General features: G+C 44.8%; 1 protein-coding gene and 1 pseudogene across 1 annotated transcript in view; one reads left to right on the top strand and one right to left on the bottom strand.

The window, feature by feature from the left end:
* RBM33 (RNA binding motif protein 33) overlaps positions 1-24,682 on the bottom strand; it is a 114,644-nt gene extending 89,962 nt beyond the window's left edge. Inside the window, exons 1-4 of the mRNA XM_040464438.1 lie at positions 24,570-24,682; positions 17,150-17,198; positions 9,849-9,925; positions 7,198-7,510 (exon numbers count right to left, since the gene is read on the bottom strand). Of these exons, the coding sequence (XP_040320372.1) occupies positions 7,198-7,470 (273 nt within the window). The 5' untranslated portion in view covers positions 7,471-7,510; positions 9,849-9,925; positions 17,150-17,198; positions 24,570-24,682. The remainder of the gene's footprint in view (positions 1-7,197; positions 7,511-9,848; positions 9,926-17,149; positions 17,199-24,569) is intronic.
* Positions 24,683-24,960: 278 nt separating this feature from the next.
* LOC121022939 (glyceraldehyde-3-phosphate dehydrogenase-like) lies at positions 24,961-26,377 on the top strand (annotated as a pseudogene).
* Positions 26,378-26,612: the final 235 nt, after the last annotated feature.

Genomic DNA, 26,612 nt, shown 5'->3' with positions numbered 1-26,612 from the left:
GCTCAGAGCCTGGAGCTGCTTCAGATTCTGTGTCTCCCTCTCTCTCTGCCGCTCCCCTGCTCACACTTGGTCTCTCTCGATCTCACTCAAAAATAGATACTTAAAACAAAAAAAGGCCCTATTACCATGAGTAGAAAGTAATAACCAAGACAACCTGGTGCTCAATTTTCCACATTTTCTATCATGTCCTTAATAATAAAACTCCTAACTTTGGACACGCTGTCACCTAACAAAACACCATATTCACCAGTCTCCCTTGCTGTGAGTTACAGCCACGTGCCTAAGGCATAACTCAAGAGACATTTATGAAGTGTCGTAGGAGAACTCAGGAATGTATCTTCAAAGGGTGAGCAGGGTCCCTGTTCAGTCTTCCTGCAATCAATCCACTTTTTGGATGTAGACCATGGTAAAAACAGCAGCCCTAGAACATACCATGGAAGTCTAGAAGTCTGGGTACCTGATTACCCAGTGAGGTCTACACCAGATCTGAAACACCTTGTGGAATTTTTTGACATTAGTGAAAAATAAACCTCTTAATATTTGCTGAGTATTCTCTTCTGCAGGTAAGCCTAAGGCCATTAGGTCACCATTATTAAAGTGTTTTCTTCTGGGGAGACTGGGTGGCTTAGTCGGGTAAGCATCTGACTTCGGCTCAGGTCAAGATCTCATGGTTCATGAGTTCGAGCCCCACGTCAGTCTCTGTGCTGACAGCTTGGAGCCTGGAGCCTGCTTCAGATCCTCTGTCCTCCTCTCTCTGCCCCTCCCCCCTACTCATGGTCACTCACACTCTCTCTCTCTCAAAAATAAAACATTCGGAGCGGAGCGCCTGGGTGGTTCAGTCAGTTGAGCATCCGACTTCGACTCAGGTCATGATCTCGCAGTTTGTGAGTTTGAACCCCGCATCGGGCTCTGTGCTGACAGCTCGGAGCCTGGAGCCTGCTTAGGATTCTGTGTCTCCCTCTCTCTGACCCTTCCCTGCTCATGCTCTGTCTCTCTCTGTCTCTCAAAGATGAATAAACGTTAAAAAAAAATTAAAATAAACATTTTAAAAAATGCTTTCTTCCAATACATTTACAATTTGACATGTGTATATCTATGTGTATAAGTGTATGTTTGGCTATTTTTTACACTGAAATATGTAGTCAATCTGAGAGCCATATTGGTATAAGGTGTAAGGGAAGAATCTAACTTTTCCCCAATTTAAGCCTTTAAGTATGTCTGAGATACTCTGTCATATTAATACACACATTAGGAGTTCATTTCCTTTACGAAAATGCTCCTCCAAAGACATCTCTCTCTTCAGAAGATACTTGAAAATGGAAGGCAAGATTACCGTTTTTTAAAAAACAACCGTTTTTTAAGATTGTAATGAACACAATTCAGCAATTACAGTCTGAAATATCTAGATCTACGAGTACAAAAGGCACTTCTGGAAGGCCCCGGGCAACGGTAACACCCGTTATCCTTTGACTGCTTTCAACAACAGTACTTCGTATCTCCAGAGAGCATCTGAAGATTAAAATCCACAAAAGCTTTTCTCATTCTAAAATATGCCACAAACACAAAATATTATCAAAGACTGAAAAGACTATTACCTAAAATACGGAAAGAATAAATTATAGACAAAAATCAATTAAATTAATTTTCCGAATTCAAAATACCACCAACTAACAAATAGGACATGAGCTAATGGGTGTCCCTCTAAACTATTCAGCACTCGGAATGCTTTCTGCAGCCCCCTCTCTGCCCTTCGTCTTCTCTCCTCTCGTGGCATCTTAAAGAGTTCTTTCCCGGACGTGTTTAGCCTGAACACCCCTCCCTGGTCTGACCGAGGCTGGCTCCAAGCTCTCCACCAGGCACTGTGGTGGACATGACCCACAGACATCTCTGGTTTCCCTGGACCTTGGTGCGGTGGCTCGTTACTGCCAGAACAGAGCAGTCCTAAGTAGGGGAACCACCTCTAATTTAACATCTCTTTTAGCTTTGTCTTGGTTCCTTGTCCTGGTTCCTTTTACAAGTGCAGAATGTGAGTAAAGAGTTCATCACACTATTCTTCTATCTTTTCTCTCAGTTTCAAATTATTTCAAATAGCAAGAGACAGAAAGCACAAAAGGAAAAATCACATTTAGCATGTTAGAAAGGAGAAAAGAGTATGTATCAGAAAGTGTCCACAGCACGCACGTTCATATACTCTATCACAGCGCTGTGTCAGGGAAAAGAAAGGGTAAATACAATGTTTTATATATTGAGTTTCTAAAGCACTGGCATAAGACCTAAAGTAAATGACTTAAGCCAGGGAAATATCACTTTTCGTGATCTTTTGGGAAAAGGAGGGGAAAGAGTATTAAGGAAAATAACTAAGGAAAAAAAGCATTAATAAGGAAAAAAAGTTTTAAAACCAACAGGTCCTAAGGCTACAGAATGATTTTGTGGCTTACGTGCTTGGCCCACAGGACAAGTTCTAAGGTTGGAACACAGAAGCTATGAAACCCAATGCCTTATGCCACCTCTATTCACCCAAATGACATCCATTTTTCAGACTACTCCATGGGTTACTTCTTCTGTAAAGCCTCAACGCCTGCCCACCCACTTTCCCAACTCGCTCCAAGACACCCTCAGCAACCAGAGGGCCCATCTGTCTGTGAGCTTGTGAAGCAGGGGTCTGAGCCTCTGCTGGGAAGTTTCACTTCTATGTTTACATCACACGAATCTGCCCACATTCCTTCCCTCCCACGTATTAAGCTACACGTTGAGCACAGGGACCAAGCTTCCCAACCATCCTTGTTTCTTCAGCACCTGAGACAGCACCTAAACACGGGGGACCCAGAAGTATTCTTTCCATAATGGTTCTGACTAACGAACGTGAACTAATTTAAAACGATTACAGCACCCCTTTCAAAGCACTAACACATACATCACATTTTTTAAAGATCTCTACCCACACCCCCCTCAAACATTTAAAATATTCTAACACTTAAAGGGCAAACAGCTAAATGGAAAGAAATCACAGCTCACCAGAACTCACCACCCAAAAGACTTGAGAAAGGTCAGGCTTTTCACTACACTCATCGTTCAAAGAAGAGATGTATCTATCAACTTTTCACTAATGCCAAAAAGATGGCTCATTTTAAATCTGGAAGGAAAAAAAAAACACCAAAATTTGGGGCTCTTTTTAAAAGACGAGCAAATACCTCTTCCGGTTCAGGAGCAACCTGGCGGTCAGTGATCTCATTTAATTCATCTTCAGCAACACAGTCTTCCTGCTCTTGGAGCCCGTGCTGCCCACAAGCCTGCAAGTATTCTCCATCCTGACAGCCGTTAGAGAGAAAGTAAGTTTTTCTCATATAGCTTTGGGTTTTTACAAGCACTTTTCATCTTCAGCGCTCATGCTTAATTATTTTGGCAGATTTTACTACGGCTATTGCCCGACTAAGCAGAGAGCACCCAGCACAAACACAGAATGTGCCCTCCCCTGTGTTCATGAGGACGGAGTGCAGTACGCTAGCCCGGTCGCTGAGCTTAGTGACATAGCTCTGCTTCAAATCCAAGCGCCCTGATAATTAGTGCTACTTAAAATGAGCACGAAAGAAAAGTCTTCTTAAAAACAACGTGCATATGCTCACACAGCGCAGCTCAGCAGCAGTAAGGGGGCTGAAATCATGCGAAACTTGAACCATTTTTACGGCAATAGAAAGCAACAAAAGTGTGAACCATTCAACTCAACACAAGAGCTTTATCAGCAATCACATTAGAACTTGTTTCTCCATCAGTCCATCCCTTGAATTAAACAGGTGACTCCCCAGCTTTGTAGGAAATGGAAGGGGCATGTCAGCAGGCAGGCGTCCCCTGAAGGGCATATGGAGGGAAGCAGACAAGCTGGCTAAAGACAATTCAAGAGAAAGAAGGGTTCCTGCAGACATCACCAAGTAACAAGGACATGTGATCCTACGCAGAAAGCTGAACTTCCCAGTGTGCCTGGTCACTGGCTGAAATGCACAGTGGGTGGTTCCAAGACAAACAACCAAGAGTGAGCACGGACAGAACCCGAACACACTCCTGTGGAGTAGACAAGAGCCGCACCTAGAACGCCCAAAGGAAGTAGCTGTATTCAAGATGAGACACCATCTTAGACCCCACAAATGTCTCTGAGACTATCTGAACACACTGCGTTTTACTCTCCAGAAGAAACTGTTCGCATCCTACCAAAAAGAGAAACTGGCACCACCCGCAAGTCACTGACAGCACAACTGTCGGGTTTCAAATACGGCCAGACGATGGTACTAAAATTTTCAGCTAACGTACAATGGAGAAGAGCCTATCTCACTGGATTCGCACCAAGAAACAACAACCTGCTGCCCTTCCCACATACTATCAATCTGAAATTGTTTTTACAGAACAGTGTTTTCAGAAATCTCAATCTATGTTCATTTTAAAGGCTCTAAATGGATTGTGCTTAAAAGTATAAATCACCCAACAATTTTCTAATATTCTGTTAAATAATAAGCGATATAAACCTTTTCTTAATACAAGAGTACACGTTTTTAAATCAAATCCCAATTCACTCTCAAGATCAGCACTGGTGAAAACTCCTAATACCTAAGGAACGTCTTGCTCTAGCTCTGTCTCAGAAATAAACATTAAAAAAATAAAAATTAAAAAAATAAAAATAAAAAAAGGGGGCGCCTGGGTCGCTCAGTCGGTTGAGCGTCCGACTTCAGCTCAGGTCATGATCTCGCAGTCTATGGGTTCGAGCCCCACGTCAGGCTCTGTGCTGACAGCTCGGAGCCTGGAGCTGCTTCAGATTCTGTGTCTCCCTCTGTCTCTGCCCCTCCTCCACTCATGCTCTCTCTCTGTCTCAGAAATAAGTAAACATTTAAAAAAAAAACAACAAAAAAAAAACCTAAGGAACGTCTTAACTATTGGGTATAACAGGAAAGAAAACCAGGATTGTTCTACCAACTTTTAAACGTGGACCTCAAGTTTCTTCATAAGTAAAAGTGTCCCTCCCAACTGTAAAATTCTGTGGCTTTGCGATTCCACTCCCAGTTAGTCCTTCCGTGTGATTTTAAGAGTGAGCCCAAAAAGACCAAATGTGCTCATGGTCTGCATGTCACAGAGTTCGAGTCTAGCTTGAGAAAACAAGTTAACAAATCCTAACCAGGACACAGGCCACAGCGAAATAAACCCTTTCATCAACTAAAATGCTACTGGGACACACAGGTACGCAGTCTACTCCTGCATTAGTTCATCTAATCATGAATAATGAATTCACTGTGCACCACCAAAGGCCTGGGAAGCCAGGGAGCGGCCCCCTCCGCGGCAGAGTGGGAGGAGAGCAGGAGCAGCACGCCCCGGTTCAAGGCCATCTAGGTCCTTCGACCGTTAAGGCGTACGGCTCCCTGTGAAAATGTTAGGACACTTTCAGAAACTCTAAGCAAAACTGTTCGTGATTCTTTTGGTTTGAATCTTGAGTTGCCACATTGTTTTTCTTCTTGAGACCAGACTCATAGGTCACAAGACGTTGGATAACCAAGCCGGAGTTTATACAACCAGAGGCCTAAATGCAGGTCTAGTTTGACAATGCAACAAAAGAGAGGGAAAGTCCTCACGTGTGAGAATTCTCTTCACGACAAATTGTGCCAGGAGGCCACAGTGAGAAATCCCTCCTACGCGGCCAGGCACAGCTGTGCTGTCGAGCACCTTCCACACTGATCTGTTCCGCCAAGTTCTAAGTTCACAGAAGGCAGGGGCCATGCCTCATGTCTCGTATTCTAGCAAAACGTGTGCCCCCAGTGCCCGGACATCAGTGGAGATTTGCTGAGCTGTTGAATTTACAAGGGAAAAGGACTCACATATGATTACCCAATCACCTTATCTTGCCGACAAACAGCAGAGATAATAAAACGCTCTAACCAAGCGAATAACCGGCTACATTTTTAAAAGATCTTGGCTTAATTTTTAAGAAACATTTTAAATGTACAGTACCCCAACTTCAGACAGTCCACAAACACACCGGTAAGCCAGACAGCACCTGTCCACACAGTGAAGACTTCTTACTAAGCCAAACCATTACCGTTATCAAAAGAACAAGCACCCAGGATGCCTTTTACACGCTTTGATTTACCAAAACTACAAACATGTTCCCATTAAGAGAAAGCATTCAAAAAGAATCAGATCTTAATAATAACTACTGAGATATATAAACACAATCATGATTAGGACTAAATACCCTGCGGTTCCACATAAACAATCCTTTTCAAAATTACTCGCGTTTATATGTACGTATGACCAATAACCAAGATTCTGATTTTGAAATTTTTTTCTCAAAAGCAAGCTTCCGCTGAATAAGAACATGACGAGAATAAGGCAACGCCGTTACCCCCAACTGTGCACGTCTCCACCGGGTCCTGCCCGGCAGCCCAAGTGACATGGCCTCTCAGTGGAATTTCAGTATCACGAAAGCCTTAAGATTCTACTGATGACTATCGCGTCCTTCCCACATAGATTTTCATTAAGCATTAGTTTTAAAAACAAGTATCTCTTAAGTATGAATCACTGAGACAGATGAGCGAGCAATCTTTCACGAGTACCTTTTCTTTCTTGACAGTTCAACTTTTTAAAAAGCTACTTATCAAAATCATCTTCCTGAAATAGAAATCAGCACAATCTTTGCTTCCTGATTACAGATAACAAATTACGTGTGACATTTCCAAAACTAACCTCCAATCTCTTTATTCATGTTTAGACAGTTCTCAGTTACAAAAAAGGATGAATGAACAGGACATCAATCACTCTGGAATATTAGCACCTTAAAGATGTCTTTAGCAGGTCAATAATCTTTTCACCTTGGAAGGACTTTATCAGATCTTGTCTAAAGCCTGGATAAAAGCTCTGCATTAAGTACTTCCAACAATTGACAGTGTATCTCCACCACACAAAGCTGTTTTCTTCCTTAAGGTGCAATCCTCAAGGTCACGATTCTGTGCAGCCTTCCAGAATGACAAAGGGGCATTACCTCCAGCCAAACAAGCTGTCAACACAAACTTTGTCATAGCTCAGATAAAGAAACTGGCAGACAGTGATAATAAGGTCTAATTTCCCTCCCTCCCGAGGGAGGGAAATAGATTTCAAATCAGTCTAGAAACCCATGCCTAGGCAGCCAGGTCATCTTCGGCCACACAAAGGAAAAAGACTCACTGTGAATTCATCTAAGGGCTCATTGATCTCGATGTCTAACACTTCGTCACTGTACAGCTGCCCCTCCTCCGGCTCCTCCACATATTCCATGTGGCCTTCCGTCAGCTCAGCGCCATGGCCTTCATAGCGTCCTTCCTCTGGGTACTCGTGAGCGTACAGTTCAGATCCCCCGGATTTGTGATAAACAAGTTCGTCCTCTCCTTGTTCATACTCAGACTCCTGTTCTCCGGACTGGTCATTAGTGTTGTCAGACAGTTCAAATGACGTGACCATGCCAGATGTGGTGTTTAGACTAATTGTGACACCCTGAGAACTAAAGAGAACAAAAACAGAAAGAAAGGTGCCCAATCAGAGTAAAGCTCAAAATTAAGTTGCTCCATAAACGAACTGTTACAAAGACTTCAAGCACGACTGGCGAAAAGTTGTCCCGGTGACGGGCAGATGCACATTCCTCCAATCACGACTGGAAACAGAGCTCAGTGCGCCATACTGAGCCTGTGCCACGATCCCCTAACACATACGGCATCCGCACTATCATCAGACGCACGTTTTTTGCCCAAAAGAATCAGATCAAGCAGATGGGGATACGAGTCTGGCTGGCAAAACTCTAGCACTGAAAACGAACAGACGACATTTTATTCTAACTTCCAGGGTAAAAAGGATGCTCACTGTTTTCCAGGATTCCAAAGTAAAAGTGGCAGTATTACTCTAGAAACAGAAAAATCACACACACACACACACACACACACACACACACACACACACACACAAAACAAGGAGAAGGAAATAAACCACAAGAGACTTACCGATAGAGAACAAACTGAGGGTTTGAGGGAGGGCTGGGTGGGAGATGGGCTAGATCGATGACAGGTACTCAGGGAGGGAATTGTGCTGAGCACTGGATGTCATATGGAAGTGATGAATTACTGAATTCTACTCCTGAAGCCAATACCCCACTGTATGCTAACTAAAATTTTAAAAAATAAAAATTTTAAAATAAAAGGTACACAAGGTGGAGAGAAAGAAGAAAGAAAGAAAGAAAGAAAGAAAGAAAGAAAGAAAGAAAGAAAGAATCACAGATGGAATTTTAAGAACAATTTTCTTTTTCTGTTATGTAAATTATAAATTATTTAAAAAATTAAAATATTAAAAATGTGTGTGAAAATACATGTCAATGTTCAATAAATAAAATCTGTACTAGTCACAATTAAAAAAACAATCAGTTTGTAATATTGGGAAAATAACAAAGAGGGTTTTTAAACTGCAAAAAAAAAAAAAAATCTGGGTGGCGGGATAGCTCGGTCAGTTAAGCGATAAAGCACCAGGTCACATCGGACTCCGTTCTGAGCGTGGAGCCTGCTTGCGATTCTCTCTCCCCACTCTCCCTCTGCCCCTCCCTCACTTGCACACGCTCTCTCTCAAAAAAATAAAATAAAACTGCAAACAAATGACACTCAACATCTTAAATCACAGTACGCCAAACAGTAAGCGCCAAAACACTTAGGAGGCAAGATCTGCGGATAAAGCCGAGTGTACACACGTTGATGATGTCACACAACAGACCTGGGAAACTTAAGTGGTGGAATAAACTAACTGAAAACTGCACTGCTATCCAAAAGCAACCGCTTCATTTTAGAAAACCAGTTACAGATCTGTAGTTCGATAATCAGCGGCATGTATCTGTTAACGACGTTCATGACAGAGAGATCTCCCGAAGCTTTCCCAATATAGGTCTTCTCATAAAACCGAAAACCCTGCTCCGCCACCAGAGAATACTACACGCCGCTTCCCACTCTTCTAACAGAGCTTAACTGCGTCAACAACAGAGAGACGCCCATGCTTGCTGGGGCTGGATATTCACGTCCCCCCAAAACTCATCTGCTGAATCCTCACCCCCCAGTGTGATGGTGCCTGGAGGTGGGACCTTGGGGAGGAGATCAGGTCAAAAGGATGAAGCCCCCCCTCCCCCGACAGGGGTGAGTGCTGTTACAGAGGGGATCCCAAGAGCTCCCTCACCCTCCGCCAAGCGAGGACACAGAGAGAAGATGCCATCTGGGAACCAGAAACTAGAAACTGACCGTGCTGGTACCTTAACCTTGGAGTTCCCAGCCCCCAGAACCGCGAGAAAGAAATTTCTGTTGTTTATCAACTACCAAGTTCATAGTATTTTGTTAATGTAGTCAAAACCGACTAAAGTAACTATACTCACTAGAACAATTACACTCACATAGTCAAATTACAGTCTGAAGTACAGTCCAAAGGAATTTTCAAAATGGCAATTCTTAGTCAACAGATCACATATAAGTAAAAATGGTCTAACAAAGAAACAAAAGCAGCAACATCAAACCGCAAGCGACAATACCAAGGGTGTGAGGCCACTGCCCCGTCCAATAAAGGAACTCAGTACACACCTTTCCCGAGCTCTCATAATCTGCGTTCAACAAAATGACACAGGTCATCAAATACAAGACCAAAAACCTACTTACAGAAATATACGGCTTCCACATCAATGTTGTATCAATATCCCGTGTAAAATAAAATTGTGTTCAATGATATAGTATCACACTGTCAATCACATCCCATTATAATTATAAATTACAGTTACTAGCAATTTAGTTCCAGAAAAATTTTAATGAGCTAATATGGAATACCTGAAATTTTCTTCATCTTCATTATCACTCTGTAAAAGATCATCATTCAGCTCTTCATCCGACAAATCCGACTGATTCTAATTAAAACAAAAAATCTAATTAATGCATGCCACTTCCATAAAAAGACTGGTTACAAGTGTGCAAAATTACATTGGCTGGATTATTTCTCACCCTGTTACTAGAACACGTGCCATTCAGTAAGTTACCTCATTCGGATAGAACCAGTGGAGAAACTCCACACATGGGACACCCGCCTCCCCAGACACATTTCAAGTGCAGAGTCAGGTGAGTGCAGAAACAACAAGGCTGGGCCGCCTGGCAGGGCTCGGTCAGTTCAGCATCCGGCTCGGGCCCAGGTCACGATCTCTCGCTCCGTGAGTTCGAGCCCCGTATCAGGCTCTCTGCTGTCATCACAGAGCCTGCTTCGGGTCCTCTCTCCCACCCCGCCCCTTTCTCTCTCTCAAAAATAATGAAATTTTTGTTTTAAGAAACAACAAGCCTAATGATCACATTTATTCTAAATCTAACCAAAAAAGGAAAAGGGGAGACTCTTTTGGTAGTATCCTATGAATAGTTTTCCCTGTATCCGCAATACTTGACTGAATTCGACTTCACTCGTATGTGGAATTTAAGAAACAAAACAAACAGGGGCGCCTGGGTGGCACAGTCGGTTAAGCGTCTGACTCTTGATCGCAGCCCTGGTCATGATCTCAAGTTTCGTGAGTTCGAGCCCCGCATCAGGCTCTGCGGTGACGGTGTGGAGCCTACTTGGAATTCTGTCTCTCCTTCTCTCTACACTACCCCTCTCACTCTCAAAATAAAAACTTTTTAAAAACTTAAAAAAGAAAGAAAGAAAAAGAAACACACCAAACAAAGGGAAAAAATAAGAGAGACAAGAAACAGACCCTTAACTACAGTGAACACAGTGATGGTTGCGGGTGGGGGGCTGGGGGAACAGGGGGCGGGGACTAAGCAGTGCACTTTGAGAAGCACCAGCGGACGCGCGGAAGCGCCAATCAGCATACAGTACACGGGAACCTGACACAACGCTGTGTATTAACTAACGGAAGTTAAAATAAAAACTTAAAAGAAGCCTTGACTAAATCTAACACTGTTAGTATCCAAAATCTGAAGGTTTTTGTTTAAACAAAAACAAGGTGCAATTTCAGAAATAAGCAGATTTTAGAGAACTGGATCACCGAACTGAAATGGTAAGGAAATAAAACTGGTCCGTCCAATAGAGGTGACACGTGAAAACAGACATGCCTGGCTCAGGTCCCGCCCCTGCTCCTGACAGGCCTGCGCACTCACCACACCCACAGGTAGAGGCTCAACTTTGCACACTCCAGGTTTTGCCTTAAATACGCACCAGTATCTTACGCTTCGGCGGGAAGGGGGAGGAAGTGTCCCTTCACACTTTCCTTCCCTATTCAAATTACTTTCATGGTATATACAAATTACCACCCCCTCCAAAAGAAGCCCCTCCAACACACACGTTATGAAAAAAGGTAAAAACAGAAAAAAAAAAAAAAAAAAGATTTGATTTTCTAAAGATGAAACAAGCAGTCTTTTCCTAACATTTTACAGCTTGTAAAACTAGCTTTCTCAAACTTGTCTGTACACTCTCGTTCTAATATTTTTGACATAAGCCAAGAAAATATGAACCTTATAGTTCTTACGGGTCTCAAGGAACTCTACTTAATGGCTGACATTCTAACAAGGTAAAAATGAACTAACACAGGCCATGTAGTTTACTTGAAGAAGGGAGGGGTGGATCTGTATGAAAAAGAAACAGACTGTTTAACAGCCAAGATCAAGTTCTGCTTAGTCGCCCACAGAATCTGTCCTCCACTAAAGAAGATGAGCCAGGCCTGCCTAAATGTGGCCGCCCAAATTATTAAATAAAGCCACAGACAGTCTTTAAAAATTAACATTTCAATGAAAGCCAAATGACATTCTGTAAGAGGCTGCTTCCTGGAGTTTCTTTAAAATTTTAAGTACTTGTCAAAACTCAGTGAACCAATAATTAATTCACCAAACAAACAAAAAGGAATATATGCTGTGCCGGCCCTGACGGTAACCACATCTTACCTGTGGACTCTGAATGTGGTAAGTACCGTGCACGGGAGACAAGGACCAAATACCCACTTTGCTGACAGAGCAGAAGTGGAGACCTAGATTCCATCTCTGAGGCAAAAACTGCTTTTCAACTACATCCCAAAGAACTGGGACAAACCGCTCCGTCAGACAAGGGTGGAGTGACTAGAGGACTCCGCTCTGGGCGATCCGCGGGCGGGGGGAAGGGGGCAGCCCCCCTCCCCACCCGCAGGCCCAGAAAGTGAGAGAAAGCGGCTGGGAATGCTCCTGAAATAAATCCGTGTGACCAGCAGGCCCCTCCTCTCCTGGGGGGAGACAACCATGAAAGAAACAACGTGCTCCAGCACTCTCCAGAAGGTAGAAGAAGGTCTGAACCGGCCGACCAGAGACGACCTGTCTGGCACCCGCTGCCGAGGTACAACAGAAACTGAAGCAGGCATCGCAGGCTGGCAGGCGACTGGCACCTAGACTTCCCCAACTTCTCACAGCTCTAGTCGGGTCACGCCAGCTTGCTTCATTCTGGAGCTGGCCGACCTTTCGTTTTTATCCTGTATTTGAAACTTGACTCGAACCTCCCTTCTGGACACCAATGAACTCGTCCTCGGCCGCCCCTGTCGGTCTGACACGGTCACCATACTCTGTGCAGCCCTCCGGCCCACCAGCCCGGGAGCCTCTCCCCGGACAAAGCTACGTCCCCCTACATTTCGTGGGGACTTGGGGGCGGGGGCGTGGGGGAGAGAGACGGTGGCAGGCGGCCAGCGTACCTCTAACAATAAATTCCTGATTACACACCCAACAAGATATTCCTTCTCACTAGACACCAAATAAATACAAAGTAAACTAACCAGAAATCACTTCTCATCTACCTCACTGACAAAGAGTTTAAAGGAGAAGTGATCGCAGAGCCAGGGGACGGAAAAGCGAAAGGCGTGCCCGTGCACCTGCTGCCCAGCTGAGAAAACAGCGCCGGAAAGCAACTGGGGGACGCGAGACAGGAGGCCGAACCGCGCACACCGTCGGGCCCGAAATTCTCCAGGACGGAACCGTGCAAAGAAAAGAATCCCAAAAGCACAGTACGTGTACATTAAACTATCATCACAGGGGCGCCTGGGTGGCTCCGTCCGTCAGGCATCCGACTCTCGCTCTCAGCTCAGGTCACGATCCCACAGGCCCCTTGCCGGGCTTGGCACTGAGAGCGCAGGCCCTTGCTTGGGTTCCTCTCTCTCTCTCTCAAAATAAATACACTTTTATACATACACATATATATATATATATATATGTATGTATAAAAGTATGTATGTATATATATATATGTATATCTATCTCACGATGATGTCTGAGATTTACTTCAAAATAATTCAGGAAGGGGAGTGGGCAACGATAAAGCAAAACCGCCTTTACCTGAAAACCTCAGAATCAGGGCGACAAATGCAGGCGGGAGACCGCACTCTGCCCTCCTCCTGTTACGTGTCCTTCCAAGCGCTCATAAAAAGTCAGGGTTCTTTTCGAAGTCCTAGCAATGAGCTGGAAATGCCCTCAGCGAATGTAGGAATGGCTATGTATACTACAGTGTGCACAAACAAAACCATTATGGAGCCATCACAAAACAAGAAACGTTTAAGTACAAGGGGGATATGCCAACAATACAATGGTAAAATAAAAAGCAGGGATCTTCATATATATAACTTTTAAATTCTACTTTAAAACACACGGAAAAACGATATAAGAAATATGGCAAAATGTCAGTCATGGGGACTTAGAGATCTATTTCTTTCATTATTTCTTTTTGAAAATTTGAGCTCTTTGATTCCTACAAGGTACACCGCTAGGAAAGAAGAGAGGAGAAAAAGAGAGAGGAGTACATACACTGCTCTAAATTAAACTTCCAAACTGGCCAAGGTGGATAAGGGCCCTGCTGCTGAGACAGAAGGCATCCCGCTGCCGCCCTCACGCATTCCTGTTCCATCAGAAAGGAGACCGAAGGGGGGACGCCTGGGTGGCTCGGTGAGTGAAGCGTCTGACTTCGGCTTGGGTCATGATCTCGCGGTTCATGGGTTCAAGCCCCGCGTCAGGCTCTGTGCTAACAGCTCAGAGCTTGGAGCCTGCCTCACATTCTGTCTCCCTCCCTCTCTCTGTCCCTCCCTTGTTCACACTCTGTCTCTCTCAAATATAAACAAACATTAAAATAAAAAAATTAAAAAAAAAAAAAAAAGGAGACCAAGGGGCACCTGGGTGGCTCAGTCGGTTAAGCATCCGACTTTGGCTCAGGTCATGATCTCACAGTTTGGGAATTCGAGCCCCACACTGGGCTCGGGTGGAGCCCATTTCCAATCCTCTGTCTCCCTCTCTCTCTGCCCCTCCCTTGCGCATGCGCTCAATCTCCGTCTCTCGAAAATAAACATCAAAAAAAAAAAGAAAAAAAAGAGACTGAGTCACACAAATCAACTAATGCAATAAAGTAAAGTGAGACTACATCCCCAGAATAGTCAGCATTACCATCCAAACCAAATAGTGCTTTTCCACCTTTACTGATATGCGACCAGACCAAACGTCTCATGAGATGGGGACAAACGGACACCAAAGAGTCTTTAAGGGCTGGTGGCCATCCTGATAGGAACACGGGGCGAACAATAATGCTCAGGCTACCCAAGGACAGAGATCCGGTTTCACGTAAAAAATACTTTACTGTGTTCAAATATTTTCACATCCAATTGGTGTTGTTCACTAAAGTATCTTTAGTAATTACAAAGGGAAAAAAAGGTGTTTACGTTAGGGTAGTGAACTCCCACGTACAGTAAGAGCACTTCAAAGTTGTGCGAATTCGCCGAGTCAGAAAGAAAACAGTAGCACTTTCCCTCTGTGACCATGACCCAGGAAGGGCGGGCTTGCAAGTCACACCCTGAGGCCAGAGCCTGAGACCCTCAAACACGGACGGGCCGAGGGGCAATCTCACTGGTTTTTCACTTCCAGTATTTCGATGTTTCCCCATTTACTTACAAGGGATCATGTGCATTTAGAGGTAACTAAATTAATTCTTACTTAAAGTTACAGGTGATGAGAGCCACTGAAAGGAGGAAAGTTGAGGTAGACTGAAGCCAGGCCACTTGTAGGCCAATGATGCAGCAGGAAACAGGAGAAAGGAAAGTGGCCTCAAAGAATCCTACAACTAATTCATGTATTAGCAAAAAAGCTAATCCTGCAACATCGTTACAAGAAAATGGCAGCACTGGTGTTTTCTTCTAGAACAAGACCTTCATCAACTGTATCATAAATAAGTATAAAAATAAACTATAATCAGATCTGATATAGTAAATCATGTGACTTTATCACCTAAAAGTATAATGAGCTTACATGTAAGAACGGTGGACAGTAAGAAACCACCACAATCTTAAAACTTTAAAAAACTAAGCATGGGGCGCCTGGATGGCTCAATTAAGCTTCTGACTTTGACCTGGGTCATGATGAGTTCAAGCCCCTTATCAGGGCTCCGCGTAGTCAGTGTGGAGCCTGCTTGGGATTCTTTCCTCAATCTCTGCCCCTCCCCCACTTGCGCTCGCTCTCAAAATAAACAAACTTAAAAAAAAAAAAAAACAGCATAAAAAACTACCTTGATATTTATTTAGTAAGAACATCAAGTGTTTTTAAACTGTTAACAAGTTCTCAAAAATTTAGCACCTCTGGGGTGCCTGGGTGGCTCAGTTAAGCGTCTGACTTCAGCTCAGGTCATGATCTCACGGTTTGTGGGTTCGTGCCCCGCATTGGGCTCTGTGCTGACAGCTCGGAGCCTGGAACCTACTTCGGAGTCTGTGTCTCCTCTCTCTGCCCCTCTCTGGCTCATGTTCTGTCTTTCTCTCTCTCTCTCTCAAAAATGAATGAAAGTTAAAAAAAAAAAAAATGTAGTATTTCACTTTAATCTTTGGATTTTAATTTCTTTTTTTTTTTATGCTTATTTTTGAGAGAGACAGACAGAGTGACAGAGACAGACAGACGGAACATGAGTAGGGTAAGAGCAAAGAGAGAGGGAGACACAGAATCGAAAGCAGGCTCCAGGTTCCGTGCTGTCAGCACAGAGCCTGATGCTAGGCTCGAACTCACAAACCGCGAGACCATGACCTGAGCCTAAGTCCGACACTTAACAGACTGAGCCACCCAGGCGCCCCTCTATTTTTAATGTACATTTTATAACGTTCAAAATACAATGGCAGTAGTATAAACATACATGTATACGTATACACAACATACAGATACACACACCTTATAAACACACACATTAAACATAATTATAGCAAAGTTTTTACTTGATCAAGAAGGTTTACAGAAACCTGTATTAGGTTTTAGACTTCCAGTCTCATTTACCTGAATGCGTGTCATATTTGAATAGGACTCTCTTTAACCGTATCTGCAGACTCTCAAAAAGGAAATGCAGTGCATTGGGGCGCCCGGGTGGCTCAGCTGGATGAGCATCGGACTCTTGATTTCAGCTCAAGTCTGAGCTCACGGTTCATGGGATCAAGCCCTACATCTGGCTCCACGCTGACAGGGTGGGGCCTGCTTGGGTTCTCTCTCTCCCTCTCTTCTCTGCCCCTCCCCCACTCACACTTTCTCTCTCTCAAATAAACAAACAGGTATTTTTTCAAAGGGGAATGCAAAATGTTAGCCTCCCGATATTAGTTTTCTTACGAGCACATGGTGGTTTTATGCTGCTGCTTTCCCAAACTCAACAGCTGCTGGATGCCCCAGGCAGAGTGAGAACTAAAACGTTTGTGACAAAGGACTGACCTCTCGCATAGTTACTGGAGAACTTACTAACAGACTAAACAGTCAGCTCTCTGCAATTAAAAGATAATTCAAGGGGCGCCTAAGTGGCTCAGTCGGTTGAGCGTCCGACTTTCGCTCAGGTCATGATCTCACGGTCTGTGGGTTCGAGCCCCGTGTCGGGCTCTTTGCTGACAGCTCGGAGCCTGCTTCCGATTCTTTGTCTCTCTTTCTCTGGCCGTCCCCCTGCTAGTGCTTTGTCTCTCTCTCTCTCTCTCTCTCTCTCTCTCTCTCTCTCTCTCAAAATTAAACAAATATTTAAGGAAGAAAAAAAAAGGCAATTCAAATTCCAACACATGAATGTGCACCCCACGCGGGAGACACACTCCTCTATGCTGAGTGCAACGAAGCGCCTACAGGCGGGTTTCAGGAAGACCTCAACTTCTTACCTTTTTGCCAGACAGCAAATCTTCTCCAAGTAAGTCATCTTCAAGTTCACTGGGGAGAAAAAAAACAGGCAGTTAGTGCGCTGTCCCTGCAGCGTACAGGTCTGCAGGTCACTGGGAGTCGTAGCCGGGACTTTGGGGCTGGGGCACCAACCCACGCAGTTTGCTATGCTTTCCTTTCCCTTCACTAATAACAAAAATGTATTTTCCGGCGCAGGGGAACAGGTGGTCTTTTCCGTGTGGGAGGCTCTGCTACAGGGGGCAGCTCTCACAGGCTCAAGACCGCCACTGTTTGGTTCGGTGGGAGGTCTGCGCTTCTCCGGACCTGGTCAGTAATCCGTAAAGGAAGAAACCATAGTAACAGCTAGGCCTTTCCTTCCCTGCCTTAAAAAAACCTATGACGAAGTAAGAAAAGATGCCCAACATCATCAACTAGGAAAACTCAACCCAAACCACCGAGAGACCACTGGAGGCTCATCAAACTGCAACAAAACGACGATGCTGACGAGAACACACAAGTAAATCACAGTAACTACAAGAGTTCTCTATGCACCACACGGGAGTCCTGCCCGTACTGTGACATTGTGCCGTCAGCAGGTTTATGTTCTGAAGTGATCAGAAGCAGATTATGTCACAATTAAAACAGAAACCTTTACCAGATCAAAAAGCCAAAGACATTTCCCGCTATGTATTTTGTCTGTTGGTTGGTTGATGAAGATGGCTACCGCTAAATTACATTCTTGGTTCTGGGGAACCCAATGTCTCAAGAACAAATGCCTCTTAAGGACAACACCTAGAAGGAGAAAATCAGACTGCATTTCTTAGGTGCGAATGCAGCAATATTGGGATCAGGGCTGTTACTCTCTTTTATAAGCATTCTGGTTACGAATTTCTGTAAGGTCTGCAGGTTTTGAGCATTACTGTATCCAAAAAGCATGTTTACTTGCAGTGTGCTACTTTGCAGAACACCAGGATCTATACAGGAATGCCTACAGGAGTTACCACAGAAATATGTGTTTCTACACACTTTTAGAACTAGAAACAACTCGAGAAATCATTTTCACTCACGCACCTTTTTTGTTATCTTAGGTTACCCTGTATAAATCCTTTACCTTCCTATTATAGATAAAGAAAACAAGGACAAGATTAAACAAGTGGCCCAAAGTCATTCGACAATGAGATCCAGGACAAGAGCTTACCTGTGGGGTAACTCTGTCACCGACCTGTACGAACCTGTATGAATAAGACAGCTATGACACAGTCACACAGGACTTCTTCCAACATTTCCACAAATCACGTTATCACCTCTCAGCTACGACGTCTGCTTCTTCCGTGTTACAGTCAGTACAGCCATCCTCCACGGGAGAGGAAAACACGGGATCCATTCACAATACTAACAAGAACCGCACCTGAGAACTGATTCTAGATGACCAATTCACTCGCCCCTGTGAGGACAAGCCCCCCGCCAGGCTGTCACTCTGACAAAAATGAAAGGTGACACCGTCAGCCTAGGGGACCCTGAGAACGCCTAAAACCGTAATACAAAAAGGCATTGGTAATTCATTATACAAACAAAAATCTAGAAACTACCCCTACCTTCTGCTAACAAGAGGTGTATACGGAAAGAAAAAAATCAGTCTTTGATGACTACCCATTTTTCCTAAACAAAAGCATTTTTCTAAAAAAAGATAAAAGAAAACTAACAGTTATAAATAAGTGAAGCGTACACGGATGGAAAATAGTTGCTTCTGTGACTAACAAAGACAACACCATGAAATAAGAAAGCAGGATGGGAGACAGAAGGATTAAGCCCACACAACCACAACAGACATAAATTATAGCTCAAGAAATCATGAAATCAGTGTATTATGTGCCAGGAACCATTTAAGTGTTTCACACGTATTAGTGTTCTTGTTGATTTAACCACCCCATTACATAGATGTTTATATCATCCCCCATTTTTTTTAATGTAAAAACAAAGACAAGGAGGTTCTAAATCATCAACTCAAGGTCACCCCGCTAGGAAGTGGCGACATCAATAGGTGAACCGAGATGGTCTAGTTCTGGAGTCCAAATCCTAACTACTGCACACAAACCCCCCACAAAAAGTAAATGTACCTCCAATGTATTTCTCTACTGGCATCAAGTTGGATCCTTACAAAAGATGTACACAAAAGGAAAGAAATTTATACACTATAAAGCACTACCAAAATTACACCATCACCAAAAACAACAATGACCTAGCGGGAGTGCCTAGCCCAATCAAGTCCGTTCAAAGAGATGAACAGTGCACTTTTTTGCTGGGGCCGGGGGGGCCGGGGACCCGGCAGGATGGACAAGTGTCAGTCTTCCCACTGCCAGGACGAGATCGGGAGTGGCAAGGTCAACAGAACAAGGAGGTCCACTTGGGCACAGCCCTGAAGGCCAACCCTGTGGAAATGCCTCCCGTGCAAAAGAAATATGCTGGGAAAGTAAAGGCGGAAGGCGAACAGGCAAATTCTGCCCTCGGGAACTGTGCCCGCGTCCAGCTGATCACGAATGGCCAAAAAATCACAGCCTTTGTACCCAAAGTCAGTTGGATGAATTTTATCAAGGAAGACAACGTGGTTCCAGTTGCTGGATGTGGTCACAAAGATCCGGCTCTCGGTGACATTCCTGGAGTTCGCTTCAAGGTCATCAAAGGAGCCAATGTCTCTCTTTTGGCCTCATGCAAAGGCAAGAAGGAAAGACCAAGACCCTAAGCTTTGATGACAAGAACATGACAATAATAACAAAAACAAAAAAACCAAAGAGATGAGCAGTTGGGCCCCTGCCAACAACCGCAGCTACGCGGGCCAAGGAGCGGAGCCGGGGCTGGGTGAGGAGGGTCCTTCCTCCAACTGCCAGACTCCCTCTGGCTTTCAGCAAGCATCACCCAAGATTCTTATGTTTATTATCCAAGATTAGAGACAATCAGCTCTCTAAGGGCAAGTACACTTTTTAACATAAACAGGAGTGGGGCACGTGGGGGGCTCAGTCAGTTAAGCGTCCGACTTCGGCTCAGGTCACGATCTCACGGCTCGGGAGTTCGAGCCCCGCGTCGGGCTGCCCGCAGAGCCTGCTTCAGGATCCTCTGTCCTCATCTCTCTCTGCCTCACCCCCACCCAGGCTCGCTCGCTCGCTCTCTCTCTCTCAAAACTAAATAAACCCTAGAAACAAAACCAAAAACTAAGCAATATGTGTACGCTGAAAGACATTTTCAAGAAACGAGTATTTTGTGGTCAGCCACATGGCTGCAGCCTTTCAAACTGAGAAGTGAGTGACGACAAACAGCGCACTGAGTCCCCTCGTCTTTGCGTGCCTCCTCTCTCCAGGCCACCCTCCTCCGGTCTCTGCCACCTCCGTTTACTGGAAGGTTTCTCCGGGAGGACTCGTGCAGGCTCTCCTGGACTTGCTCCCGGCCGGCCTCGGGCCATGGGATGACCCAAGGGAGTATTACAAAGCGGGAGGAGAGGGACTGCCCCTCCCCCATACCTGCACAGTCCGTCCCGCCTGCTGCCAGCACCGCAACCCCCACTGGGCTCTAGGGTGCCCCCTCTTCCCCTTCAGGCCCGCTGCTACTCCCCGCACACCTCGCGGACTCTGACTGCTTCTTTAACCCTCTCCCGTGAGTAGCCCCTTCAATCAAATGACCTCCAGTTGAAGCCTCAAGAATGCGGTCTTTCTCCTGCACGGATACAGACTGATACAAGCACATCCTTGAAAAAGACTTAAATGCTTCAGGTGTTGGTTTAACAACGACATCACGTCCTTCCAAATATTTAACACTAATGCAACACGGCAGCAAGAGCTGATCATGACAATTTCCGACTCACTCTTCCCCTTAACTTTCAAATTTCTCCTCCTATCATCCATAGTACATGGAAGAGGCTGTTTTATGCTTTTAAAGCATCAAAGAAACGCACATGATGCAGAATCCCCGTATGCAAACACGCACTGAAAACGAGTGAGGAGAGGAGCCTGTTCATAAACAGCGCGGGGACAGCCGCCAGTCACACCAGGGAGAACAAGGAAAACTCAAGCCCTGTGTCCTGGCAGAGCCACAACCCAATCCCTTCGCAGCAGAAGGCCAGCTAACATCTTGACAACTGAAACTCCCACTGGACAGACGCTGGAGCAACTCAAATATTAATAAAAATAGTCACTGCAACGGATTAACATACACACGCAGCACTTCAACCTATGAGCTGGAAATGATTCCACAACAAAACTCCCCTTCGGGGGATGCTAAGGACCTGGCCCACTATTTTGAAAGCTGGCAAATAAAAGTTAAGAATCAGGTGCTTATTTAGTACCTCAGGGGCAGGCAGTTCACGGAAGTCACTTGGATTATCCATCCTGCTCTGCCCATTTTCTCACCTGAATCATCTGATCGACGTCTGGATCTATTAATCCACAGAAAATGCACGAGAAGAAGGACACACTAAAAACACTCCAGGGGATGCAATCAACAAGAGCATAACTTCTACAAGACAAACCACCTTGTTTCTTCACGAAGGTGTAGAGACTAAAACGAGATGTGTGAGAACCCACAGATGAAGCAACACTTAAAAGATCTACCAGTCAATTATAATACAGGGATCCACCCTGGACTCAATTCAAACTATAGAAGAGCATACAGACACATGTCCACACTCAGCGTGCGTGCGTGCGTATGTGACACATTGATATTTATAGGAGACAATCGGTAATAGAACATAACATGAAGGGAATTTTTAAAAACATCACTTCCGGGACGCCTGGGTGGCTCAGTCGGTTAAGCGTCCAACTTCGGCTGAGGTCACGATCTCTTGGTTCACGAGCTGGAGCCCCACATCGGGCTCTGTGCTGACAGTTCAGAGCCTGGAGCCTGCTTTGGATTCTGTGTCCTCCCTCCCTCCCTCTGCCCCTTCCCTGCTCGTGTTCTCGCTCTCTCAAAAATAAATAAAACATTAGAAAAAAAATTTTTAAATCACTTTCTTGTGGTTATTTATAAATACTATTGTATTTATAAATCCTTTACTTTTTAGAGAGATACAATCTGAAATTATTTCCAGATGAACTTATGTCTGTGATTTGAGGTGGACTGCAGATTACAGACAAAACAAGACTGGCTTTATACCAATAAATGTTGAAGCTGGCTGATGGTACCTTAGGTGACTATACTATTCTATTTTCACATATTTTTGGAATTCTCAGTAAGTTAAAAAAAATCAATCAATTTAATCAATTTCAGGCATATTATAGATCTTAACTATAAAAAAAAAATGAAAATCTTACAAATTGAAGACCACACTGTATGTTCACTAATGTGAATATTAAAAAAAAAAAAAAAAAAAAAAAACACTTTACAATTTTCATAGGAAAATTTCTGGTATGTACCAGAATACAGGGTAGGTGACAAAGAGTGGAAAGCACCTTGACCAGCATCACACACCTCCTCAAAGTGATGACATCAGCAAGGCCACGGCACTGCCGAAGAGCGTTCCTGACAAATACACAACCTAAATCTAGTTCTGAGGAGATGCCTGCAAATCCATTTTGAGGGTGAGTCTATAAAACAAACAGCCCGTCCTCTTCCAAAGTGTCAAAGTCATAAAAGACAAGGATAAATAATTCTCCAGATGAAAGACAGGACAAAATGCACTGTACAATCCTGAACTGAAACTTGAACCAGTAAAAAAGAAAACTCATTTTTGGCTATAAAAGTCCATTTTGGGGAGAACTAACAAAACCTGAATAACCACTACAGATTAAGAATTAGAAGTCCGTGTTTGTTAACTTCATGATTTGGAAATGAGTAAGTGAATGTCCCTGTTCTCAGGAAATACACAAGGAAATCCACGTGCTGAGGTACATCAGCAGCACACGGGTGAGGCGAGCGGCCCGCTGGAGGCGCAGCAGGAAGGACAGCTCTGTGAGAGGGCGCGCAGAGGACGCACACGACAGCAGGCATGGCAGAAAGCAACTGTGAGTCTGGGGGCTCGTGAGAGTGTCTGTGTCACTTTTGCAACTAAGTCTGAAAATGATTTCAAAGCATACCGTATTCATATTTTAATTTAAAAAATACGGGCGCTTGGGTGGCTCAGTAGGTTAAGCGTCCAACTCCGGCTCAGGTCATGATCTCACGATTCGTGGGTTCAAGCCCCACGTCAGGTTCTACACCAACAGCTCGGAGCCTGGAGCCTGCTTCAGATTCATTCATTCATTCATTCATTCTCTCTCTCTCTCTGCCCCTCCCCCACTCATGCTCGGTCTCTCTCTGAAAAATAAACAATAACATTAAAAAAATTGTTTTTAATAAATAAACAAAAGCCATACAGGCTTACACACAGATTATACAGCTGATTATATTATTTATAAAAATCTACTTGAAGGCTACTGTTTAAGGGAACATGTGTCACAGACTGCGAAGAGGGACCTCCAAGTACAAAAAATAAATTTCAGGAAGTATAACAATCCCTAAATCGGTAAGGGAAAGACAAACAAGCCACAAGAAAACTACATATAGACAGGACTAGACAACTGACAGAAGAAAACATCCAAATGGCAAGTAAGCTATTAAAATCTCCTTTATATCTTCCTCAGCTCCCCACCATCCTGTGAACAAAGCTAGTTTATCAGTGCTTCCGTAGGGCGGTTCTCTCCCAGGAGGTTCTGCTGTGGGCTCGAAGTGATCCGTTACAGACTGGGAGCCACTGAATACTCACCTTAATGCAAGCCATAAGTCCGTAAAGTGTACGCTTCTCAATGCAGATTATTCTGTAAAAGTTCTGGGGCCTCACAGTCTTCAAATGGCAATCAGGATTTTTACTACAGAACATCACTGCTGTTCTTTATTCAGACCTATTTACCTTTATTACTAAACTTCCTGACTCCAACGATGAGGTAATTTTTTACACTGCCAACACAGTTTTTAAGTCATTAAGAAAGGTGTAAAGGCGAATCCTCATTCGAGAACCCGCCACCCAGACTAAGCCCCACCACCTACTTCCCCCGGTACACGCCCCTCTCCCAGCAGAGCTGCTCATCAGAAGTAATCACTAGAGAGACCTGACATTGATCACTACTATGTGCATTTTAAATACTTTTAGTGCAGGTGTATGCGTATTAGTAAAGATAGTTCCATCTTCGCTACTAATCAAAGAAATAAAGATACAAATTATAGCTAGATACTATTTTACACATATTAAATTGGCAAAACTTTTAAAGTCTGGCCAAATACTGGGAAGGCTCTATAGAACGAAAGAACTCTGGCATACGATCTCTCCAATAACAGCTCTGGGCGCCCATCAAATCAATACCACCATCACTGTGTAAAAACACAGAAAGAGGTAAAGACAACAGGCCGGGAACAGGAGCCCGGAAAAAGCCTGCCACCCCCAGAAGGCCCTCGCGCCCTCACTTGGGCCCGGCAGGGACAGGCCCACTCGGAGAAGAGGACCGGGCAGCCAGCACAGCGCTGTCAATACGGCTCTCTGCACGGCCCGGCGGCAGAGCAGGGAAGTTCTCGCCGTCCCGCACCTGTCCCAGTCCTCGTCCGCGGCTCTTCTTCTCCACGACCGCTCTGCACCAGGCTTATCAAACTGGTCAAAGTCATCATCTGTGAAAGAGAAGCCACGAAAGTCAGTCTTACTAAAGTAAAACAGACACAGATTCAAATACAGACGTTCCCGGACTTACACGGCCTCAACTTACGATTTTCAACTTTACAACGGTGCAAAAGCAATACGCGGTCCATAAAAACCATACGTCAAGTTTTGAATTCGCGTCTTTTCCCAAGCTAGCAAGCCAACATGCAGTCCTATGCTTTCTCGTGGCGAACGGCAGTGAACGGCAGCGCCCAGGAGCCACAGGATGAGGGTAAATCGCCAGTAAGGCAACTAGCATCTGTACCCAGACGACTGCTCCATGGGTCACTTTCAACACAGTCTCCAATACACTACACAGACTAGTCAACGCTTTATTATAAAATAGGTTTTGTGTTACGTGATTCTGCCCAACCGTAGGCTAATATAATGAACGTTGCGAGCACATTTAAGGTAGGCCAGGCTAAGCCACAGTGTTCAGTAAGTTAGGTGTATTAAATGCATTTTCAAATTACAGTATTTTCACCATGTGACAGGCTTATCAGGACATAAGCCCACGGTAAGCTGAGGAAGATCTGTACTGAACCAACTTGTTTCTTTCAAGGATTCCTGAAATAACATTTTAAGATGTAAAAGTTCTGGCTCTCTGCTCCCTCCTGTTTGACACATGGCCACTTCTTGCGCCGTGAGCGCTGCATCCCCGAGACACAACGGAGAAGGTCTACATGTTCCACTATGATTCCACCCGTAGCAAATTCAATGCACAGTCAGCGCTAAGAACAGGAAACCTGTCATCAATGGAAAGCCCATCTCCATCTTCCAGGAGCGAGATCCTGCCAACATCAAATGGGGAGACGCTGGTGCCGACTCCCCTGTGGAGTCCAGTGGTATGTTCACCACCATGGAGAAGACTGGGGCTAACGTGAAGGGTGGAACTGAGAGGGTCATCATCTCTGCCTCTTTTACTGATGTCCTCATGTTTGTGATGGGCGTGAACCACGAGAAGTACAACAACTCCCTCAAGCTTGTCAGCAACGCGTCCTGCACCACCAACTGCTTAGTCCCTCTGGCCAAGGCCATCCATGACAACTCTGGCACTGTGGAAGGACTTATGACCACAGTCCATGACATCACTGCCAACCAGAAGACCACTGACGGCCCCTCTGGGAAGCTGTGGTGTGATGGCTGAGGGGCTGCTCAGAACATCATCCCTGCATCTTCTGGTACCACCAAGGCTATAGGCAAGGTCGACCCTGAGCTGAATGGGAAACTCATTTGGCATGGCCTTCCATGTGCCCGCTGCCAACATGTCAGTTATGGATCTAATGCCACCTGGAGAAAGCTGCCAAATACAATGACATCAAGAAGGTGGTGAAGCAGGCCATTGGGGGCCCCCTCAAGGGCATCCAGGGCTCCAGTGAGGACCAGGTTGTCTCCTATGACTTTAACAGTAACACCCACTCTTCCACCTTTGATGCTGGGGCTGGCATTGCTCTCAAGGACCACTGTGTCAAGCTCCTTTCCTGGTATGACAATGAATTTGACCACAGCAACTGAGTGGTAGATCTTATGGTCCACATGGCCTCCAAAGAGTAAGAGCCCCCTGGACCACAAGCCCCAGCAAGGGCACAAGAGGAAGAGAGAGGCCCTCTGCTGCTAGGGAGTCCTGCCCCCAACTCATCCCCCAACACACTGAGAATTTCCTGACCTCCGCACGGTTTCCATCCCAGACCCCTTAAAGAAGGGGGAGGGGCTTAGGGAACCCTACCTTGTCATGTACCACTGTCAAGTACACAGCACCCACATGAACGAATGCACGAATAAAATACAGAAGTTCCACATACAACTGTTAGAAATGC

Source organism: Herpailurus yagouaroundi, unplaced genomic scaffold (genome assembly GCF_014898765.1).
Source record: "Herpailurus yagouaroundi ecotype Mexico unplaced genomic scaffold, PumYag 483, whole genome shotgun sequence".
Classification (NCBI taxonomy): Eukaryota; Metazoa; Chordata; class Mammalia; order Carnivora; family Felidae; genus Herpailurus; species Herpailurus yagouaroundi.
The sequence above is the reverse complement of the archived record's forward strand: the minus strand, read 5'-3'. Positions and strand labels throughout refer to the sequence as shown.